At 43.3% G+C, this 24,490-nt stretch overlaps 1 protein-coding gene across 3 annotated transcripts in view; it reads right to left on the bottom strand.

Annotated features, from left to right (window-relative positions):
* Nucleotides 1-2,516: 2,516 nt before the first annotated feature.
* col4a2 (collagen, type IV, alpha 2) overlaps nt 2,517-24,490 on the bottom strand; it is a 266,524-nt gene continuing 244,550 nt past the window's right edge. For all 3 annotated transcript variants that reach the window (XM_051926298.1, XM_028799203.2, XM_051926299.1), the window contains 6 exons: nt 18,045-18,143; nt 17,814-17,960; nt 16,802-16,918; nt 16,467-16,658; nt 9,660-9,946; nt 2,517-4,099 (listed from right to left, as the gene is read on the bottom strand). In XM_051926298.1, the coding sequence (XP_051782258.1) occupies nt 3,845-4,099; nt 9,660-9,946; nt 16,467-16,658; nt 16,802-16,918; nt 17,814-17,960; nt 18,045-18,143 (1,097 nt within the window). In that variant the 3' untranslated portion in view covers nt 2,517-3,844. The remainder of the gene's footprint in view (nt 4,100-9,659; nt 9,947-16,466; nt 16,659-16,801; nt 16,919-17,813; nt 17,961-18,044; nt 18,144-24,490) is intronic.

The raw sequence follows: 24,490 nt of genomic DNA, 5'->3' as shown, positions 1-24,490 counted from the left end.
GACATTTAAAATCTGTGCTGAAATCTCAAGCAAAAACTATTGACTGCATCTGCACATCTGAACAGTCTGGACGAGAACGGGCCATTCAGCCCAGCAAAGCTCACCCGTCCTGTCCACTGAATTCTTCTAAAATGACATCAAGTTGAGCTTTGAAGGTCCCTGAAGTCCTCCTGTCCACCACACTACTTGGTCACTTACTCCTCGTGTCTGTGGTTTCCAACTCTGTGCCCGTGTTCTTGATGAACTCATTTTAAAGTCACCGTCTCAATCCACTGCACTAATTCCCTTCATCATTTTGAACACTTCAAATCATGTCTACTCTTCATCTCCAGTAAAGGCTCAGCTCTTTTAATCTTTCCTCAATACTCATCCCCTGTAGCTCTGGAATCAGCCTAGTTGCTCTTCTCTGGACCCCCTCTAGTGCTGTTATGTCCTTTTTGTAGCCTGGAGACCCAAACTGCACGCAGGACTCCAGATGAGGTCTCACCAGTTAGTTATAAAGCTTGAGCAGAACCTCCTGTGACTTGTACTCCACACATCAAGGCGTTATATAACCTGACATTCTGTTAGCCTTCTTAATGGCTTCTCAACACTGTCTAACAGCTGATAGTCCACTATGACTCCTAAATCCTTCTCATAAGGTGGACTCTCAATTTTCAGACCTCCCATTGTGTACTCTTATCACACATTCCTACTTGTAATATTTCAGATGGACTCATTTTAAAGTCACTGTCTCGATCCACTGGACTAATTACCTTCATAATCTTAAACACTTCAGTCAGGTCTCCTCTTCATCTCTTTAAGGCTCAGCTCTTTGAATCTTTCCTCATAACTCATCCCCTGTAGCCCTGAATCAGCCTAGTTGCTCTTCTCTAGACCACCTCTAGTGCTGCTATGTCTTTATGGAGACCCAAACTGCACACAGGACTCCAGATGAGGCTTCACCAGTGTGTTATAAACTGAGTAGAACCTTAACTAAAGTCCTCCTGTCCACCACACTACTTGGTCACTTATTCCAAGTGTCTGTGGTTCTCTGTGTGAAGAAAAACTTCATAATGTCAGTCAGTCAGTCATTGTCCAACCCTCTATATCCTAACACAGGGTCACGGGGGTCTGCTGGAGCCAATCCCAGCCAACACAGGGCGCAAGGCAGGAACAAATCCTGGGCAGGGTGCCAGCCCACCGCAGACTTCCTAATGTTTGTGTGAAATTTACCCTTCACAAGTTTCCAACTGTCTTCTTGATGAACTCATTTTAAAGTCACCGTCTCGATCCACTGGACTCATTCCCTTCATCATTTTAAACACTTCAAATCAGGTCTGCTCTTCATCTCCTGTAAAGGCTCCGCTCTTTTCATCCTTCCTCATCACTCGTCCCCTGTAGCCACTGATTCAGCCGAGTCGCTCTTCTCTGGACTTTCTCCAGCACTGCAGTGTCCTTTTTGTAGGAGTGCCGCTGAGATGGCCGTCCCTCTGACAGGTTCTCCCATCTCAGCAGAGGCCTTCCAAAGCTCTGTTAGGGTTGACTGTTGGATTCTTGGCCACCTCCCTGACCGAAGCCCTTTTTCGTCTGGTTTCCAGTTTAGTTTAGAAGAGTCCTGCTGGTTCCAAACGTCTTCCATTTCACAATGACTGAGGCCGCTGTGCTCCTGGGGACACTCGAAGCTTTAGAAATGGTTTGATCCCCTTGTCCTGATCTGTGCCTCACCACACTTTGATCCTGGGGGTCTGCAGGGAGTTCCTTGGACTTCATGGCTCGTTTTTTTTTTTTGTTTGGCCCTGGCATGCAGTGTGAGTTGTAGGACCTTCTATGCACAGGTACACGTGTGGCGTCTGTCTAAATGATGTCCAATAAGTTCAATTCACCACAGGAGGACTCCACTGGAGTACTTCTGGGAAGGAGACATTTCAGTTTTTGATTTTTAATAAATTTGTAAACCTTTCCTAAAATGTTTTCACTTTGTCACTTTGGTTTACTGGGTGTAGGCTGTTAGGCAAAAATGCCATTTACTGTAAATTTAAATCTAAAAACCCAATGAAGTGTACAAAAGATGAAGGGGGTCTCAGTACTTTCCGAGTCCACTGTGTAAAGCTGTGGTTGTGTTCTGTTCAGTAGACTTCCGTGCGCCAATCTGGGGGGAATTTCTGTTGTCACCAGATTTAGGACACAAGTGCCACCGTGCCTCAGTCTTCTCACACACAGTGGTTATGATGGCACTTGTGGGGTTGCTGCCTTTAAAGTTCCATTCTGGCAGACTAGCCGTGCCCATTGCCGAAACGCTCCTGAGATGCCCATCGCTGGCATTGATGTGTGCTCTTTTAGTACAGGATGGGTATGGTGACAGCTGGGGACTGTCACAGCACAGTTTGCTTTCTGGGGTCTGCTTTGCACAACATGCTATAACAGCAGGACTCCTCGATCTTGTTGACCTGATCCTGCTGAAGGGTGGTGCCCACATCTTGTGGCATAAAACACCTCCTGCCTTCACACTCAGTTAGTGAAGAAGACAACAGATAAGGAGTTAAACAACAGTAATTTATTTAGTACAGTGACAATGTATAAAAAAAACAACAACTCAATTTAATATGAAAGAGAGAATTCCAGAGATGTCCATAGAGACAAGCGGGTGGTGGCAAGCCTGGCGACTTTACAACCTCGATAAAGCGCACTCGGAAATCAATCTAGAAATGAAGGTTACAAAATACTCTTCAGTGCATCAAGGAAAAGGCAACCTGAGCGAGTGACCAGCTTGACTGTTGGCCATAAGCACTGCGCTCCCATGAGTGCAAGTGGGCAGGGAGGTCCAAGACAAGGGTGGGCTTGTGCCCCAGGGTCACCTTTACCAGCCAGCACAAAAAACACCCACTTTAAATTTGACATGTCATGGCAGTCATTTTCACTGGGCACCACTCGCCTCACCGCTGCCGAGGCTGCCATTCTGTGGGTATCACTGCTGTAGAGATGGCACCCCGTCCGAAAGTGACGAGAACGGTGACAGCACTTGTTGCCATTTCTTAAAAGCATTGGCTTCATTGCTGAAGCAGTGGGCACTGAGCGCTATTATGTGTCATTAATGTTACTTAGCAAGTCTTTGGACTAGGAGCGGTTATGGTGATAAAGCACATTGAGCGGGCACTAGCTGGCAGTGGTGAAGCAGGCAGCAAAGGCGACACGGCAGTGAGCATTCAGAGCTACACAATACTAAATTGGTGGGTAGTTAGGGCTACAGATGGCATTACTGTGTAGGAGTGGTCATTGAGAAGGGCACTAGGTTGGAATGCTGAGAGGCCCGTGGTGGCACACCTGGCTCTCCAGAGATGTCTCCCTAGGAGCTTAAACTGTGAGAGACGGGAGATTCCAGACTGGATTGGCACCTCATCAATGCAGTGCGTGTGCCAGGCACAAATAACTGAGATGCGTACCGAGCAGCAGAGATGCACACTTGTCTTGTACGCCTGGTAAAAGTGGTGGCACCCTAAACGTGATGAGCATTACAGGTTGGTTTCTGTTTGTTTTTATAATCTAATTATGCTTGGTGAATACACAAGTTAAGATAACAGTGATGGGCAATGCTGAAAAAGAAGACCCTGTATGCCACCCTTCTCATTTGCGGAATTCAATAAAAATTGAGACATCATTGGCACTTGTGGGAGCTGCAGAGATGGCACTTATGAACCAAGGAGCAGAATGAAGCAAGATGACGGCAAGTGGAGCCAAGCGAAACTCGTCTTACAAGCCTTCATTATTAGTGCCACTCGCTTGGGCGCCCTAGAGTTCGGCCCGCTGCTTTCACAGAGGTAATAAGTTAAATAAGCACCATGTGAAGACTCGGCCACCGCGGACCTTAGAGGTTCTTCATGCACACTTGACAGCGGCTTATCCGAGACAGAAGCTGACCGGCTTTCAGAGTTTCTGGGGTGAAAGTTGTTTGGAAGGAGGTATCTATCGTCATCAGCCAGAAGCTATGCTTGTTGGCGAAAAAGTGGCAGGTCCCTTTGGCTCCATTGCACTCGATAAAGGGAGTGGCGCGGAAATCTTCGAGGCAACTGCCAGGTGACACCAAAGACTGGCCACCACCTTCATCACCTGCTGCCGTGTGCTGAAAGGAAACAAGAGAAGCAAAGTCAGTACACTGTGACGGGGCTGCTCGCTTGTGGCCGGAGACCACGTGGCCAGTCGTTGGTCAAACTCCTCGGCCCATCTTTCCATTCAAACATCTGGGCTGTTGTGAGTCCTTACCGAGGTTATTGTAGTTTGCCTTTTGATATTAGTTTTTATTTCTATATTTTTTCTGACCTTACTTGGAAATTCAGTTTAGTTTTAGTTTTCCTTCATTGTATATTTTTAGTTTGAATTTCACAAAGACATTTCTATTTTATTTTTATATCTATTAGTTTTAGTAATTATGGTCTGGTTAAAGAGCTACTATGGAGTTTAGTTTTGTGTCACATTCAGACAGAAGACTTGAATAGCCCACCATAAGAACAGTAAACCCATAAAGAGCAGAGCAAGAGCAGGTAATCGGTGTATGGACGGGCACAAAACGAGACAAGAGATACTGTACAGGACATGAACCTGTTTATCCAGAGCAGGATCTCCGGAAACCTGCAGCCCACCCAAAAGGTTAGGATGTAAGGCAGGAAAAATCCCTGATATGCAAATATGTACAGTCATATGAAGAAGTCTGGGAACCCCTCTTAATTCTTTGGATTTTTGTTTCTCATTGGCTGAACTTCCTTTTAATATCTGACATGCCTTTTGGACACAGTAGGATTTCAGCAGTGACATTAAGTTTATTGGATTAACAGAAAATATGTAATATGCATCATAACAAAATGAGACAGGTGCATAAATGTGGGCACCCCAACAGAGATATGACATCAATACTTAGTTGAGCCTCCTTTTGCTAATCTAACAGCCTCTAGACGCTGTCCTCCTATTGCCTCTGACGAGTGTCTGATTCTGGATGGAGGTATTGTTCACCATTCTTCATATAAAATCTCTCCAGTTCAGTTCAATGTGATGGACAGCCTGCTTCAAATCATCCCATAGATTGTCGATGATATTCAAGTCAGGGGACTGTGACGGCCATTCCAGAACATTGTACTTCTCCCTTTGCATGAATGCCTTTGTAGATTTCCAATTGTGTTTTGGTGACATTGTCTTGTTGGAATATCCAACCCCTGCGTAACTTCAACTTTGTGACTGATGCTTGAACATTATCCTGAAGAATTTGTTGATATTGGTTTGAATTCATCAGACCCTCGACTTTAACAAAGGCCCCAGTCCCTGAACTAGCCACACAGCCACACAGCATGATGGAACCTCCACCAAATTTGACAGTAGGTAGCAGGTGTTTATCTTGGAATGTGGTGTTCTTCTTCCGCCATGCAGAGCGCTTTTTGTTCTGACCAAATAACTCAATTTTGTCTCATCAGTCCAAAGCACTTTGTTCCAAAATGAATCTGGCTTGTCTAAATGAGCATTGGCATACAACAAGCGACTCTGTTTGTGGCGCGAGTGCAGAAAGGGCTTCTTTCTCATCACCCTGCCATACAGATGTTCTTTGTGCAAATTGCGCTGAATTGTAGAACGATGTCCAGATACACCATCTGCAGCAAGATGTTCTTGCAGGTCTTTGGAGGTGATCTGTGTGTTGTCTGTCACCATTCTCACAATCCTGCTCATATGCCGCTCCTGTAGTATTTGTCTTGGCCTGCCATACCTGCTGGGTTTAACAGCAACTGTGCCTGTGGCCTTCCATTTCCTGATTCCATTCCTTACAGTTACAGAAACTGACAGTTTAAACCTCTGAGATGGCTTTTTGTAGCTTTCACCTAAACCAGGAGACTCAACAATCTTTGTTTTCAGATCTTTGGAGAGTTGCTTTGAGGATCCCATGCTGTCACTCTTCAGAGGAGAGTCAAAGGGAAGGAAGCCCAACTTGTAATTGACCACCTTAAATACCTTTATATCTCATGATGGACACACCGGGCTATGAAGTTCAAGGCTTAGCGAGCTCATCAACCAACCAATCAGCATTGAGCAGTGACAGGCATTCAAATCAGCACAATGACAAGGGGACCCACATTTGTGCACAGCCAGTTTTTCACATTTGATTTAATTTCATACAACTAAATATTGCGTCACTAAAAATCTTTGTTCGGAAAACACCGCAGTACTCAGATGTTCCTAGGAAATGAAAGACATACCACTGTTATCTTTACTGTGGAAAGGAGAGTCAATTATTATGCAGGCTGAGAGGGGCTCACAAACTTTTTCACATGACTGTATGATATGGCTGATATCAAGAACAAAAAGAATACGATATTTCAACTATCTGTTTTAAGATTGAGAGAGAGAAAAATTGAAAAAAGATGGGCAAATATTTTAAAGCATAATTCTGCTGCTGGATTATTTTCACAATATCAGGTATTTTAAGCTGTGAATATAAACTAAAAAAAAAGACCAATCTCCTCTCTTTATATAAAGTCCTAACCCTAAAAGTGCAATTTTGTGCAACGATTTTATGTGACCTTTTTTGTCACGCTTTAAATCGGGCTTATTTTAAAAACTACATATATATGTTTGGTATCATTCTTTTCAGAGTTTATTGAACTTTAATGTGATGTTGTTAGATTTTCATATTCTTATTCTGTTTTAAAATTATAAACTAAAAAATATCAAGAACTCATGTCCCATGAGACGAGAGTTTGTGCCAAGAGATTTAACCAGGCCCGGGGCCAGAAATTAAAAGACAAAGAGTAGGACAGCTGCTGCACAGGCTTTTAAATGCTCGAAGTGCTGCGCGAGGTGCAGATCACGTGACACAGTAAACCAGCAGCTGATTGAGCAAAGAGGAGGTAAAAAAAAAAACTATTTGTTTCCCATTGTCTCGCCGTATAAGAGGGGATCTTGGAGGAGCGACTGCATCTCCTTGGGGTGCGTTCAGCCCACCTCTTAACAAGTGGCTGGTATGTAGCGCAAGCCGGGGGGTTTGGTGATGAATTGAGCTGGGGGCGAACCCCCTAGTTAATAAATACAGAATGAATACAAAAACACATTAGTAGGTTTCGTTTTTCATCAGTTGACAGACTCTCTTCGCCTACCTACCTGTAGTTCAGCAGAGAGAAAGCCAACTCTGGAAGTTTACGAGGTTTGTATCGCTTTGTTGTTAAATGACTTTTATTAAAGCAAAAGTGACTGGGTCAGTAACAATTTGCTGATCTTGTATGATTACCATCAGTCTCTCTTGATCAGCACTGTTTTATTTTCAAAAAGGATTTCTCCTGTGCAAAGTGGCAGGTGAATTACTATCAACAAAACGTGGGCACCTGAGAAATAAACTGAAACGTTACTCACTCGTGATTTTTCTGTCCATATGGTAAACGTTTTGTTGAGCAGCACATTCTGATTTCAGGCGTTTCAATTACATCTTGATATACAAGAAGCGCAAAGAAAGGCGGCACGTAAATCGTTTCCTATTTCACACGTGTTACGTGCCTGTAGTCAGCTCACTCTGTCACTGCCAATGCTGTGTGAACAGCCGCCCTCCGTCACCAGCCGCCGTTCACTGGATGAATATATGCAGGCAGTTCATGGCGGGTGACTTTCTGTTTTAGAGTTAAAAGTTACAAGGGTTAAAGACTAACGTCATTCAAAAACAAAAACTAAAATATATTTCAGTTAGTCTTTCCAGCTACTTTAATAATTTTTGTTTAGTTTTAGTTTTTCATTTCAGTTTTGTTATTTTATTTCAGTTTACAAAAATGTTTTTTTTAATAATAGTTTCAGTTTTAATTTTAGTTTTTGTTAACTATAATAACCTTGGTTCTTACCAGCACCCATGGAGGAACAAGGAGGCGGCCAGGAACCGGAATTGAAAAATGACTTCCTGATGTTGTGATTTATGGAACAAGCGAAGTTCCTTCAGGCAGGGAGCTCAGTAGATTAAAGCAGGCCTGACTGGTCACCATTAGACAGAGGCCACAAGTGATTAGGGCAGGTGTGTTGTGCTGGGGGTCTTAGAAGAGCCCAGTCCACGTATAGCATACACAAGTAGCTCAGCTAGTGGTTACCTTGACCTGGTACTTGTCACTGAATATGCTAAATGTGTGGGTGTTTATCGGGGCATCAGGGGACTTCTACCCAGAAGCCATCTACAACAAGAATAACTTCTCAACTCCACCGAACCAGGACTGACCAGAAGGACTGCATGATGATTGCCTTCTCTTCAGCCTTGATTTGTACGAGTAAATGATTAAACTATGGTGTGTATTGGGAGTGAAAGATGAATTTTAAAGCAAATTAAATGTAAATCTCTTTTTGTTCCATATTTCTCTTGTCTTAATATTTCCTCCATGGCGTACGATATCTACAGGTTCAAGTAGGTGCTGCCTTTCTAAAAAAAAAAAGAATACATACCCAGAGAGCAAGCGCCCCCCACAGGAGGGTTAAGGGCTCCAAGGAGGCCTGCAGTGTCTCCCACAGCACTACATAATCTCGTTTGTACCCAAGACCCCCTAAAGGCCATGTCACATTACTTACTTTTCCAGTGATCTTTAGTCAGCACTTCATTACGTAATCTTAGCGATTAATGCCTCGATTTATGTGGTGTGACATCACTAGTGACTGACTCGGACCACTCTGTGACCCACCCTGGTTTTGTCTTAAGCCGCAGACGTGCCTCATGTTTATGTGCGACTTGAGAATCAATTAGCACTCAGCCAGGAGTACAATGTGGCTGCATTCAATGCAATGATTAAGAAAAGTGGGTGTTTTAGGGGCTCGTCTGTCTGACGTCTCGTGTTGTATGTGTTGGGACTCTCCATACCTGTAAATCCTTCACACGAGCTGCAGCTCCGTCGAGTCAACAAGTTATTGTGAGCTTGCGATACTTTGGAAATGTCGTCATGCAGTTGGAAAAACTCTGTGATTTCCATTCCAGGCAAGGAGATCAGGGCCTGTAGTCAGTCAGGTTTGATATCCCCTCAGACTAGAAGTCATGTAATGTGACATCGGTTTAAGGGACACAAAGGAGTGCAGTGTTGTAACCAGTCAGTCACATGAAGTGCCACGTGCGAGTCCTCAAAAGACCGAAAGGCGGCACCCCAAGCAAGAGACAACTGAACTAATTCAATGTCTTCGAGTTCTGGTCTGACGCGGTGCCTTCTGGGTATTTTTTTGACCTGATTCTGACAGCCCTTTATGGGGACCCTGCATGTGTGACTCTTTGACCCAGTCCTATTTTATATTGATTGGCCATCTTAGCCTGTAGAGCAGATGCCACTTTGGTGGGTTTTTTTTGGGGTTGTGAGCAAAGTTCTTTAAATGTAGTTCACACTCCATAAAAGTCAAATGGTGCGTCATAGTTATATTTAAGAAGTATAAATATAAGATGTACAAATTATGGGATATTTACATTTTTTTCTCACTATTTGTTAATCTTAGGAAATGTTATAAAAGTCACATCCTCTCATGCTGAACAGATGAAATTTGGGGATTTCTTCCTAATTTCAAACACAAGACTTGGTCAAATCTGATCTGAAGAAATTGACTAAATCCACACCCTTGACTGGGTCTCTCCCCATCTTAAGACTTCCCCAATTGGCAGCCATCTTACTGTGATGTCCTTGTACTTGTATGTGCGAGGCACTCACCATTAGGAAGGAATAGCCGATCCACAAGCTGCGCCAGCCTACAGGACACTGAGGGATGGTGATGTCCTGGCTGTGGACAGCGATGGCAAGTGAAGGGGCCTCACACACTGAGCACCGACTGATGTACGGTTTAATCTGGTCTTCCTCCACTGGCATCATGGGGATGGGGGCGGTGGTGGACAGCCAGTAGGATTTGTCATTTCTGCTGGCATAGTAGCAGACGTCTCCAGGGTTGCAGTACAGGAATGGCATGGTGCTGAACTTTGGGAGACACGATCCTGCCAATCCTAGAAAGACAGAGCGAGAGAAATCAGAGAAAAGCCATGGACATTACTTACATAAAGAGAAGAACAATGTGAAGGAGAAGTGGAGCAGAACGTGTCCCACCACCCACACTACACCTTAGTGCTTCTTTTACATAATACAGTAAGATTCCCAGCTCAGCAGCCTCTCTTACTAGCATCGTCTCTGAGTCCAGCAATGAGGACACTTCACAGTGGCAGGGAAACCCCTCTATGAACCACTTGGTGACAGTACAAAATGATCAGTTTAGCCACTGAAACAAACTAAAGAAGGCAGAACTTGGCTGATGAAGCGGTCCTGGTAGCTCATTTGTCACATCCATCCATCCATCCATCCATCCATCCATCCATCCATCCATTTCCTAAACTTGCTTATCTAGAGCAGGATCATGGGGAAGATGGAACTTATCCCAGGATGCATTGGGCACAAGACAGGAACAATCCCGGAACAGGGTGTCAGCCATCACAGTGTGAACACACACACACCCATCAGGGGCCAATTCATCATCACCACTCCACCTAACCTTCATCTCTCCAGACTGTGAGGTGGTAAACCACACAGAGAAAATGCAAACTGTGCAAGGAATGTGTGGGACTTGAATCCTGTGCTACCACTGTGCTGCGACACCTCCCACCCCCCCGAAAATCGTGACATGGCGAGGCTAGGGATCTGCACTGGCAATCGGAAGGTTGCCGGTTTGAATCCTGTAAATGCCAATAGGGACTCTGCTCTGTTGGGGCCTTGAGCAAGGCCCTTAACCTGCAACTGCTGAGGGCTTTGAGTAGTGAGAAAAGCGCTATATAAATGCAAAGAATTATTAAGTTTGACCATCTGATATGATAAAGTGCCTGATGACAAACTTTATGCTGCATGATGACCACATTCACATGTAGCTGAACATAAACAAAGAAGCCTCCATTGCCCGCCACAGACCACCTTGATGTGTTACCGAGTGAGTAGTTTTGCCCACCCGCTGTGGAAGTTAATACATTTCACTACTGCATAAGAATCACAATAAAAAGATACACTGTTCACTGATATATTCACTAATGGCTGAAAGATTTACGTTATGTGAACTAAGGCAGCCACATGTGACCTCCTCGTGAGTGCGATGGCCTGCTAGTGTTAGGATGTCTCTGGTTCAGTCTCCAGCCTCCTGACTGAATCTCTTTATCTGCCACTTCAATATGGCACATAAAAAAGTATTCAAATTCAATGCCATTTTTAATACCCAATAGAGTACATCATGTAACTGAAATACTTGCAACTCAGTATGCATTCAAACTGAAGAAAACAAATACAGTAATCCCTTGAGATTCGTGGGGGTTACAGGTGCAGGACCCTTATGAATGCAAAAATCCTCAAATACTTTTTTGAGTCCGTGATTACTGTACATTCTAAAAAAAAAAAACGTAATCGAGCTCCAGCCTCACTGGGCCTCATGCACCAAGTTAAATTCATTTCATTCATTACATTTATATAGCGCTTTTCTCAGTACTCAAAGCGCTATCCACACAGGGAGGAACTGGGAAGCGAACCCACAATCTTCCACGGTCTCCTTCTGGACCAAAATCTTTAAATGCCTATCAGACAGCCTTGGAGTCACAATCCCTCCTAACCCATTCACAGCTGTGTCTGGTGGGCTCACGTAGACTTGTCCTGTTCAACTGGAAGAATCCTAACCCACTTCACTTAAGTCGGTGGGTAACTGATGTTCTCTACTATTTGAAATTGGAAAAAATCAAATTCACACTTAGAGGATCTGTGCGGAACTTTTTTAAAACCTGGCAGGATTTAATTAATAACATTTTAGAATAAGCTTTTAAATTGAGGAAATGGATTCTCTCCCCTCTTTTTTATTCTATTTATTTTTATTCATTTACTAATTTATCCATCTACTTATTTTTACTAGTTTAAAGTTTTACTCTGCTGGCCTAGCTCTCTTTCTCATGGGTGCGGGTTGATTTGTTTCAACCCAAATTTTGTAAAACTTGACTTGCTTGTATGGAATGTTATTTGATTTTAACAAAATTAATAAAATGTAAAAAAAAAAAAAAAAATAAATTGGAAAAAGCTGCAAGAAATGCAAGACAGAACGATCACTGCTCAAATAAATCACGTGCGTGAGGCTGGCTGCGGAGATAAAGATGTGTGTTTTGCAGTTCTTTACTAAACTGTAACTTTTTATAAAGTTAAAAATATAATAAATTTGTGTACATACTCATGGTATTAAATGACAAAATGATTAATATTACAGAAACAAAAGAAATCTAACAAAACAAAGAACAAAACAATAAAGACTGAGTTTCGCACATGCAGATGATGATGATGGCGTGGTTATGAAATGAAATCCCCAGTGAATGGCCTCCTGAGAGTTATGTTAAGTTTTTTCCTACTTTGATGCTGATGTAAATGAAGATTTGTAGAAGTGGGGCGAGCTCCACAGACAAAGACGTTTTCTGACCCTGACGAAATCACATGAACAAGAAGGCACAGGTCACGAACATAAATCCAGAGAATGGAAATGTTATTTGAGTGTGCAGTGAAGCACTGAAACAAAAACGCAACAATGACCGTGATCCTGCCAGCTTGTTATGGCTCACGTTTATAACTAGTGTCCTCATCTTTCACCCAGCAGCCCTCGTGGCAATGGCAGTACTCCTGGGGCTGCTGGGATTTGGAGTCCATTTAAGTAGCACTGCTACAGCCTTGTGTGCCATTTTCTGCAATAAGTCGCAGAGCTTGCAAAACAACTTCCATTTAATTATTGAGGACAAACCCACAAATGGGCAGCTCAGTGAATCATAAACCCGCTAATCGCAAGGGCTGACCTCTAATAGAAAATGTAGTCATTAAAGCACAGGAATAATGACCTGAAGTAGCAGTCAATAGCCTTGTCATTGACATTAATGTACATTACATCCCACCTAAAAAATGACAGTTCCCATCCACTCACAACCAAAATCTTAAATAGGCAGATTTGAACTTTGACCTGGTTTGTCCAAGTAAAAAAATTGTGAAATCACAATCATTGCTGTGCTGAGCAGTGCTCTTTGTGATATTGCCCAAAGGAAAATACAAGGTCTGACACACACACACACACACACACACAAAAAAAACGAGACTGTAAGTCTTTTTATTTAACAAATTAAGAAAATGAACTACGATCGCTGGCTGGGATTGGCTCCAGCAGACCCCTGTGACCCTGTAGGTAGGATATAGCGGGTTGGATAATGGATGGATGGATGGACTATGATCGCCGTCAAAATAGTTTCCTTCTGAGTTGACACACAGCTGCATACAACGCTGCCAACGTCCAAAGCAATTCCACAGATCATTTTCTGAAAGGCTATAGGGGATCTCTGTCATTTTTGCTTTCACATCTTCTACCAACAAAAAAACAAGTTCCTTTGAGCACCAATTTGTGCCATTGAGAAACTCATGCATGAGACATGCACTCGTCACCATAAGCCTCAGTCAATGACTGAAAAGATAACCTCATAGATTTCTCCAGTTGTTAGCTTGCTGTTCACTGAACGAGGGTAAGAAAACGTCTACATCTGAATATGCGTCCACTTGTACCGAGTGATGCCATCGAGTTGAGCCTTTTCTCACTGTGACAAGACGAGAACACGTTCTAGAACCACCTCTTTGTTTCTCCCCTCTTAGTTTTAGTTTCTGAGCTATATGGTTAGTCTCATTTTTTTCGTCTCAGACCTTGTACACCGCGCTGATACGTTCACACAGACCCCATCAGTGACCAGCCACCACAGCCAGCCAAACCAATCAACTTTCACTTTAGTCGTCATCCCAAAATTCAATTTCTGCTGTAATCTACTGGTTGTATGAGCACATGGAGGAGGAGCGCCCACTCCGTAAGGTCATAGCGCCTTACTTTGTATAAGAAATGGGATGAAATGTAATTTTAAAATCACTTGTAATAAAATAAAAGAAAGTAACACACTACGGTAGCACACTTAGCGTTGAGGGTTTAAAAATCAAGGGAGTGGTGGACCCCTAAGTGCTAAAGAGTGCTGCCATTGAATAAACAGCACAGAATAAAACTGTCCTGCAGGTAAAAATGATCATAGACTCCTAAGAGTTTAACTGACTACAACAAAGTTTCAACAACAAACGTTACCCCTCTACTTCAGACACCACAGATTACAGCTTGCACCGATTAATGTTTCCAAACGTTAGAAATCAGATACTAGAAGTACTCTTGGGGTGCAATTCGAGCCACGCCATGGGTAGCCTACAAGGCCCAACTGTCAGTGAATTTGTAATGCAGGCTGCAGTATCAACACCATGAAAAGGGGATCGTGAAATAATTTTTAAAATGTCATCATTCTTACTGATATTTTGATACTTCTTGATGACCTTAGTCAGGATTCTGTGACGGTGCAGGTCCTGCTCCATGCTCCCTCTTACAGCTTTGGGACCATGGAACGGGACCTGCACCATCACAAATGGTGGAAGTGGTGGGATGAGCTGGAAATGGGGACGGAAGAAAAGGAGACGGAACAGCAAGCAGGATTGGTGTCAGACTTTTGAAAGGACCCACGGGACCCAAGTCGGAGGAGGACATTTTAAAGGACTAAGCTTTTTAATGGACATTAATGTATTGATTGCATTTATTGTCTTTTTAAAGTTCTTATTCTTTTAATGTCCTGGTTTTAACAAGGGGGCTTAGGTTGGTCTTAATTTGGGATTTTTTTGTGCTTTTATCGTTTTTTTTTTAGTGCAGTGTCAGGGCCAGGCCGCTGACCTGGCCCGCCTGTTGCACTGGGTTGGTTGAGGCATGGAGCATTCCCATGCAACAGGTGGCTTAAGGGGGGAGGAATGTGGTATAACGAGTCCAAAAGAATGGCTGTATAAATAAATGATCCGTTAGACCGTGTCAGTCTCCGTGAGCGTGCACGCAGAACCGTGGGGAGTTAATGAGGTAATTGGGGCAAGGCACACCATGAGGGTATGATCATTCTCAATTGCTTCATTGGCTTCCTCTGGTGCGTGATTTAGACACTGCTCCGACTGAGCCATACAAGTACGGGCTGACACAGAGAAAAAGAAGGACGAAAGATAGGCTTGGAGAGCGAGAGTGCGGCATTGGGGCAGTGAACAAAGAGAGAGAGGTCAGTGCAGTCAGGGGTCCCGTGTCAGAGCAAGGGATGGAATGTGTCAGAATGGGAACGATCAAGGTGGAGTCCTCTCCTAGAAACCAAGGTACAACTGCGTGTGCTAGAGGAACAACAACAACAACATTTATTTATATAGCACATTTTCATACAAAAAGTATCTCAAAGTGCTTTACATAATGAAGAAAAGAAGAATAAAAGACAAAATAAGAAATTAAAATAAGACAACATTAGTTAACATAGAAAGGAGTAAGGTCCGATGGCCAGGGTGGACAGAAAAAACAAAAAAAAAAAACTCCAGAAAGCTGGAGAAAAAAATAAAATCTGTAGGGGTTCCAGACCACGAGACCACCCAGTCCCCTCTGGGCATTCTACCTAACATAAAATGAAATAGTCCTCTTGTAGTTAGGGTTCTCATGGAGTCACTTGATGCTGATGGAAGAAGAGAGGACAACCGACCCCGAGCGGTCTAGCAGCCAAGTCAGGGGTCTGTGGTGAGTGGACCACGGCTGCTGAAGTCTCCACCAGCTGAGCGAGCCATGGGTGAGTAGGGGAGACATGGAAGGAGTTGTGCTCGGCTCATTTGTCCCAATGACTGCAGGTTTTTATTCTCGGTTTTAGCCCGGTTATAAACATTTGGATTTACATTGTTATAATGGATTATTTATTTATGGATTTTTTGAGGCACTGCACTTTGGACACTGGTTTTGTTTTTTGTTAATAAAAGCACTTTTGCAGTTTTACACCATCCCCTTGCTTCTAATGTGATGTTACATTATTGACGGTGTTGCGTTCAAGGGCTCCCAAATCTAGAAGAGGGAGCATGAAGCAGGACTGGCACCATCACATTACCAAATATAACTGGTAAGTCTCACTGGATAATAGCATCAGTTCTATCAAAGCGCTGATGTGAAGATGCCATCTTCAGAGCTGTGTGGCACTACACTGGGTGAGGAGACCCTGAGCTCTAATTAGTATGTCAGCTCTTATATAAAGTGCACTGTTTTCTTTTGTGAACTCTGTCTTCTTTTAACCTGTTATTGCTTTTTCTTCTCACTCCTATTTTGTCTATCAAAATTGAATACGAAGAAGAAATATTTAGCATTCAAATGGCTAAAGCAGTTATTAGAAGCGAGTTCTTGTTGTGGTTTGTCATCGTGGGGCTTCACAAACATCAAGGAGGCCGTGAGTCTGGCAAGTGGAGTAAGCGAAGTAAGGAAAAGGACGCTGAGTGTAAAATGGTGATCTCTGTGCTGTCGCACATAAGCGAGTGACTGCTCTTTATTGTAGGACTGCAGGGCCTCCCCTCCCTGTGTGACCACTAAACCAGGCTTTTCATGAGTCCCTCCCTGAGTTGTGTTCTTACCCAGGTCTTGATTGTGAGCTTTTTCTTGCCCCTCAAAGTAAAGCAGGCTGTATCCATCCCAAAGTTTGGCCATTCCCACTGGGCACATGGGCATCTGGTCAGACTGACTGTGCTTCACCAGCAGATATCCCACACTGACGCTGCGGCCTGGCATTCCAGGATGTCCTGGAGTACCTTGACGGCCTGAATGTCCTGAAAGGTAACAGATATCATGTCATATACAGTTAAGGGAGAAGGAGCACTCCATGTCACCAGGTCAGAGCAACAATAGGACACAGCACTGGCCTACTTGGAAGACCAGCAAAACAATGTCAAAAATTATAGATTGAACTTACCCTCGAGGCCCTGGAGACCCTGCTGACCAACATGTCCAACATCACCTCTGATTCCTGGTATGCCTGGCCTACCGCTTGCTCCCTGAGCACCAGACTTTCCATTGGCACCAGGGTTTCCTAAAAAGATGGAGGCATATGTCAGATTGGGCTTTACATAGAAATGCTGTCCATCCTAAGTGAATGGCCACATAGGAAATGTAATGCGATGTAATGGTGGCCCTCCCTACCACTTCTTTCCACAGTTCTGGCTCTCTATAGAAGTTGCTGATCTGCTGTATTACACTGAATGTGCACTGAAGTTTTTTAAAAACATTTTGCTTCCCGAAAAGTTTTTTGTTGATTATGACAGACAGCTTTGAGCTGAGCACAAATCTTACTTTAGAATGTGCAGAAACAGGCAATGAGCTTTTATGGAATTTTGTGTGTTTTACTAATTTAATGCATTAGTTCATCTGTCTATCTCACTTAGTCAGGGCCAGCAATCATAGGGGAGCAAGGCAGGAATCAACTCTGGACTGGGCGCCAGGGCTCAAAATATTGTGCTGCTGGTTTTCATTTGTACTCAGCATCTGATGCTTCTCGTTTCAGTCAGCCAGCATTGACGGATTCCACTTGCCCTGATCCCACTTTTCCTTTGTTGAAACAAGGGGTGGGGGGTACATCCAAAAATTGATATTAAGATTTAATTAAAAACTAACACGGTTATGGTGCACATCACAGAATATCCATGGGCATATGCTGGGTGTTTTTATGCTGCTGTTGGCCCAATTTTAGGTGAACGGTGGGTAGTTCTACTGTGATGTTTCTTTTCATAAGGACCATTTTAATTAACTAAAGTAATAATAATAATGTGTTTTAGAAGGAATTTTATAATAATGCTGTCTGGTGAGACGCCACATAAAATAAAGACTTGGCAGATTTCGTGTGGAAACAGGACACATGTCCTATGCCACCGTTCATGTCACGGTGGTGTCCCGGTATAAAATAAGGAAATGTCATGTGGATACTCTACCTGGACTCCCTGGGGGACCTACTTGTCCCATTTCTCCTATGACTCCATTAGGTCCAGGAAATCCAGGCTTTCCACGGTCCCCCTGTTCCCGTTTCACTTGTGGAGGAATTGGTGGCAGTCCAGGAGATCCTGGTTCACCCGCAGAACCTACAATCAGAAGAAATGACAGCTCAGAAACAGAAGGCTACACACTTAGAGGCTGAACATTTAACAGAGAGGCGAGATGCTTACCAGGAGGCCCTGTATTGCCCTTTGCTCCTGTAGGGCCATGGTCTCCCACTGTTCCACTTCTGCCAGGAAGTCCCATCAGACCTTGAGCACCTTTTTCACCTGTGACAGAGAATATGACATGTTTCACTGGCACTGTATGCAGATCTGAGGGCAGAGAGTTTTAAGCAGCCAATCACACCATCTTGACACTCAGTGTCAACTGGCTATTTTATTAGTTATTGTGCTTTTGGGGGGTTTGGGTCCAGATGATGACTGTGATTTGTGTATCATACTCTCAGAGACCCACTTAACACTTTTAGGGTGGATGTCGACTAAAGTTGACCTTCAGGGGCAGAGAGTGAAAAAAAAAGCTGTAAACGTTGATAAAACTGACTGTTACGTTATAGGGAGACCCTCTTTGGGTCTTAGGAGGACTGCTAGCCTCGTTGACCTGACATTGAATCCTTGTGTGTGAGAGTAGAGTAGAGTAAGCAACATCTAGAATGGTATCAATATTGGGCGAGAGAGCAAAGCGAATGCGCAAAGCAAAATACTCTGCGCTTATTACTTATTTATTTAGTTTTTTTTTCATATTTCTGCTGAATCGGACTCTGAAATATTGAAGTCCAGTTTTGATGATTGTGCAACTGACACCCCTATGGCAATATTTGCGTGGGAGGACTGCATAGACGCTTACCGAACTCCGATTGTGATGCAGATGATCTGGAAATCAAAAAAGAAATATAGGTAACTGCATCAGCTGATCAGCCCCCAGCTGATCGTGGTTGTCAACACGCTTGTGTAGGCGATATGCCTATGGCAGAGTTCAGGCAAGGAGGACTACACGGACAAAGATCAATGGAGGCAAACTGGCAACTGGACTTTATCAAATGACATGGCTTACTGGTGGACACTACGGATTACCAGACACTCGACTTCTTCAAGCGTTTTTTTTCCCCAGAAAGTGCCTTTCAGCTTATGAGTGATGAGACAAACAGGTACGTAATAAGTATGGGAATTTACATACTGTAGGGGCTCACGGAACATAAAACAAAGTGACATTTGTCATATATAAGTACTTTATTTAATGTGTAAAACCATTGGTTTGTGTTCTTTTCAGAAAACTGAGTTTTTTGGAAAATATTCAGCGCTGGGACAAAAGGGGGGAAAATAATTAGCCTTAAAAGAGTTAAGATATCCTCAAGTTTAATAAAAGCATTCGAAACAGCTGACTTGCTCTGAGTTAAACCTTCTTCAGATATCATGAGGAAAAGGAAAGCGATAACCATGTGCTGCAGAGTCTCATTTTCTGCTCTCATCATCTTCATTACACTGAAACACTTCATCTCCACAGCTTCTAGGGCTACTTGGGGAACCAGTGATCTAGCCAACCAACCAGAGAATCAAATCCTCAAACCCTCATCATCACGGTGAGGACGGGCTTAGTATTGGGATTGTTTCCCCTATGTCCATACTGGATTTGGTCGGAGGAGGTCGGGCTTAGATGAGGGGTCCATCTTGGTTTGGGTAACCTTGAGGCGATACTCATTAACTTTTAGACCTTTTCAATTTGAGATGGATGTTATGGACAGTTGATGTTGCAGAGCGCAGATTTATTGTAATGTCGAACCCTTAACACTGCTTTATATATTGGCTTTTAAAAGCAGGACTAAGGCAGCTCCCCAGGGGTGATGTTTAGAAAAATGTAAATAAAGTGAAAAAAATGGTAAGGCTGCAAGTGTCCGACAAAAAGTTACCATGTCATTCAAGGCAAGGAGCAGCCCTCTCCTGAAGTACAGGGTGGTGCATGAAAAACATTTGGGATTAAATCACTTAGAGATCTGTACGTAGACACAATAACATTCCAAATTTAACTTTCCAGCAACACATTTCTTTCACTACCTTCAAATTCGAAACTTTGTTAAACAGAACCTGCCCAATTTTCCTCACCTCCCACGATGCTGGAAAAAATACTGATCAGACTTGAGGACTCAGGCAGCATTTCTGTAATATATAAAACTATTTTACAGTTCCTCCCTTTCAAAGATCCAAGAGTACAATGGGAAAAGGATCTCTCACTCAACATATCAGAAAAGGAGTGGAAAGTAGCAATGCACAGAATTCACTCGAGCTCCATATGTGCAAAGCATACAATAATTCAACTTAAAATTATATATTGAGTACATCTGTCTTGTTTAAAATTGTCAAAATGTTTCCAGGGCGAGAGCCAACCTGCAAATGTTGCAATCGAGCTCCAGCCTCACTGGGCCACATGTTCTGGGCCTGCACCAAACTAACATCATTCTGGACCAAAATCTTTAAATGCCTATCAGACAACCCCTCCTAAATGCCAATCAGGGTCCCAATCCGTCCTAATCCACTAACAGCTGTGTTTGGTGGGCTCACAGAGGGGCTTAAAGTGCAGAAGGACAAACAAACTGTAATGGCCTTTACTACACTATTGGCATGAAGGCTTGTCTTGGTCAACTGGAAGGATCCTAACTCTTCTATTCTAAGTCAGCGGGGTAACTGATGTTCTCTACTATTTGAAACTGGAAAAAAATCTAATTCTCACTTAGAGGATCTGTACAGAACTTTTTCAAAACCTGGCAGGATCTCATCAATAACATTCTAGAATAAGCATTTAAGTTGAGGAAGCAGGTTCTCTCCCCTCTTTTACTCCATTTATCTTTATTCATTTATTAATTTACCTATGTACTTATTTTTACTAGCTTTAAGTTTTACTCCGCTGGCCCAGCTCTCTTTCTCAGGGGTGACGGTTGATTTGTGTCAAGCCTTTTTTTTTTGTTAAACTTGAGTTATTTGTATGGAATGCTATTTGTTTTTATTAAAATAAAGAAAAACAAACCAAAACAAGCCGAGTGCAGGGTAAGGAGTCCCATCCTGGCGTTAGTCTGGCCGGCCAGCCGCCATGCATGTTTTGTTTGTTCTGTCATCTGTGTGCGTGCTGAGGAGTAGACATGCTGCATTCATTGAAACGGTGCGTTTTGATGGTGGCGCTGTATGTTTGTACAGGCTTTTTGAAGGAGACGTGGGGGATTCACAGACAGACACTTTGCCCCCGAGATGAAATTAAAGAATAATAAATTAATTAATAGAATAATTAATAAATATTAGAAATTAACAGAAGAATATCCTGTTGAGATTGCTGCTGGGAAACACACAATTTATTGGTTGGTGATAAAGTGGCCTGTGAGGTCACTGTGAGCAATGCACCCAAACGTAGAAACCCTTCTTTCCATTCTCCAGAGGTTGTTGTTGTTCTTGTAAGTTGTCAGGCTGATAATGACGACACACAGGGTTGTCATAAAGTCCATGTCAGTATGTGCTCCATGATTTGTGCGCTACTTTTTTTGTTTGCCACCCCGTATATGACTTATATTTATCTACTAGTTTATGATAAAACTTACAGTTTAAAAGATTCTATGGGACACTCAAGGTCCTCATGTTCTTTGGAAATTTCCTGATTAAAGAAATCTTTTCTATTTGAAACTAAAGACATTGAGATGGACTTGTCTGGAGGACTCGTTCATTTAAAAACAGAACATCTCTAATCTTTCAAATGCGGACTCTTAATAGTTCAGCATCGGCACGGAAAATTCTCTATGGGGCAAACAGGCATGGCAGGCAGTGCCCCTCAAGTGCAGTGGTTCTCCACCTTTATTCCTCCAACATCTCCCAGTGTATATGAATATGGGAGGGTCCTCAAAATGCAGAATTTGTCACTGCAGGTATCTTTGGTAACAACAAAGGCTGCTCACGATTCACTTGGCCTAAGTATTACATTTCAAATAGAGCATAAGATGATTTAAGCATTTATGGAAGTAAAAAAATCATTGCAGAGTCACTCACTGCAAACATTTTTTCATAACTTAATTACAGAGTCCCTGGACTCCTCCGGACTCAGTACTGGAGAATTACCATTTGCGATAACCGATTTAACAAGAATGGAAATGCAAATGTGTTTTTTCTCCACATACAACAAGTCAGACAAAAAGACAAAAGAATCGTGTAGAATGATGGCAGCAGCCTGGTGAGCCACATAAGCCACATGTGTAGCTTTAAATAATGTTTGGAATTGTGGCAGCAGGTTGTGTGACTTCAGGCTACCTTCTCCTTCATGAGACTGTCACAACTTTGCCATCATGTGTGGCAAGCAGCTGGGGGTGCACCCAGCCGGGATGCCTGGAAGGACTGGAGGAGGGATTGTGCCTCCTCCAGACCACGAGGGGGGAAACGGCCTCGTGGCTTTAGGGACCACGAGGAACTGAGCTTGGAAACTCAATCCTATAGGGGCCCATGGTCACCGCCAGGGGGCGCCCCGATGCCTGGAGAGCCCTGGTCCTCAGCACTTCCGCCACACCTGGAGGTGATGGGGGAAAGACGACCAGGGACACCTGGAGTGCTTCCATGTGTGCGGCCGGTACTTCCGCCATACTGGGGCGTGCCGACGGAGGTTAATCAGGAGGCACCTGGAGCACATCCGGGTGATTATAAAAGGGGCTGCCTCCCTCCATTCAGTGGCTGGAGTCGGGAGAGGAGAAGGACAGAGCCTGGTGGAGAGCAGTGGAGGCGGTGAAGAACGCAGTGTGAGAAAGGCCTGGACTTTGGGGGAGTACTGGGGTTGTGTGTGTTTCACTTGTACAACCCCAATTCCAATGAAGTTGGGACTTTGTGTAAAACGTAAATAAAAACAGAATACAATGATTTGCAAATCCTTTTCAACCTATATTCAATTGAATACACTACGAAGACAAGATATCGAATGTTCAAACTGATAAACTTTATTGTTGTTTTGCAAATCTTCACTCATTTTGAATTTGATGCCTGCAACACGTTCCAAAAAAGCTGGGACAGGGGCAGCAAAAGACTGGGAAAGTTGAGGAATGTTCAAAAAACACCTGTTTTGAACATTCCACAGGTGAACAGTTTAATTGGAAACAGGTGTTTGTCATGATTGGGTATAAAAGGAACATCCCCAAAAGGCTCAGTCGTTCACAAGCAAGGATGAGGCGAGGTTCACCACTTTGTGAACAACTGCATGGGCAAATAGTCCAGCAGTTTAAGAACAACGTTTCTAAACATACAATTGCAAGGAATCTAGGGATGTCATCATCTACTGTCCATAATATCATCAAAAGATTCAGAGAATCTGGAGATATCTCTGCACGTAAGCAGCAAGGCCGAATACCAACACTGGATGCCCATGAACTTTGATCCCTCAGGCGGCACTGCATTAAAAACCGACATCATTCTGTAAAGGATATTACCACGTGGGCTCAGGAATACTTCAGAAAGCCATTGTCAGTTAACACAGTTCGTCACTACATCTACAAGTGCAAGTTAAAACTCTACAGAGTGAAAGCCATATATCAACAACACTCAGAAACGCCGCTGGCTTCTCTGGGCCTGAGCTCATCTGAGATGGACTGACGCAAATTGGAAAAGTGTGCTGTGGTCTGACGAGTCCACATTTCAAATCATTTTTGGAAATCATGGACGTCGTGTCCTCCAGGCCAAAGAGGAAAAGGACCATCCAGATTGTTATCAGCGCAAAGTTCAAAAGCCAGCATCTGTGATGGTATGGGGGTATGTTAGTGCCCATGGCATGGGTAACTTACACATCTGTGAAGGCACCATTAATGCTGAAAGGTACATACAGGTTTTGGAGCAGCATATGCTGCCATCCAAGCAACGTCTTTTTCAGGGACATCCCTGCTTATTTCAGCAGGACAATGCGAAGCCACATTCTGCATGTGTTACAACAGCGTGGCTTCGTAGTAAAAGAGTGCGGCTACTAGACTGGCCTGCCGGCAGTCCAGACCTGTCTTCCATTGAAAATGTGTGGCGCATTATGAAGCGCAAAATACGACAACGGAGACCCCGGACTGTTGAGCAACTGAAGTTGTACATCGAGCAAGAATGGGAAAGAATTCCACCTACACAGCTTCAACAGTTAGTGTCCTCAGTTCCCAAACGCTTATTGAGTGTTGTTAAAAGGAAAGGTGATATAACACAGTGGTAAACATGCCCCTGTCCCAGCTTTTTTGGAACGTGTTGCAGGCATCAAATTCAAAATGAGTGAAGATTTGCAAAACAACAATAAAGTTTATCAGTTTGAACATTTGATATCTTGTCTTTGTAGTGTATTCAATTGAATATAGGTTGAAAAGGATTTGCAAATCATTGTATTCTGTTTTTATTTACGTTTTACACAACGTCCCAACTTCATTGGAATTGAGGTTGTATTAGTGTTGTAAATAAACGTGTTGTGGTGCTTAAAACGATGTCTGCCTGTCTGTGTCCAGGCCAGTTTCCACACATGGTAAAACACTACGGTTTTTTATGGCAGTGAGGCACAATAGCTTTTTTACTTTTCTTGTCAGGTCATTAGAAGCAGCCCATTGCCTTTCTAACTACAGGTAAGTAGTCGTGCTATGCAAATG

Source organism: Erpetoichthys calabaricus, chromosome 4 (assembly GCF_900747795.2).
Source record: "Erpetoichthys calabaricus chromosome 4, fErpCal1.3, whole genome shotgun sequence".
Classification (NCBI taxonomy): Eukaryota; Metazoa; Chordata; class Cladistia; order Polypteriformes; family Polypteridae; genus Erpetoichthys; species Erpetoichthys calabaricus.
This window is presented reverse-complemented; position numbering and strand designations above follow the sequence as displayed.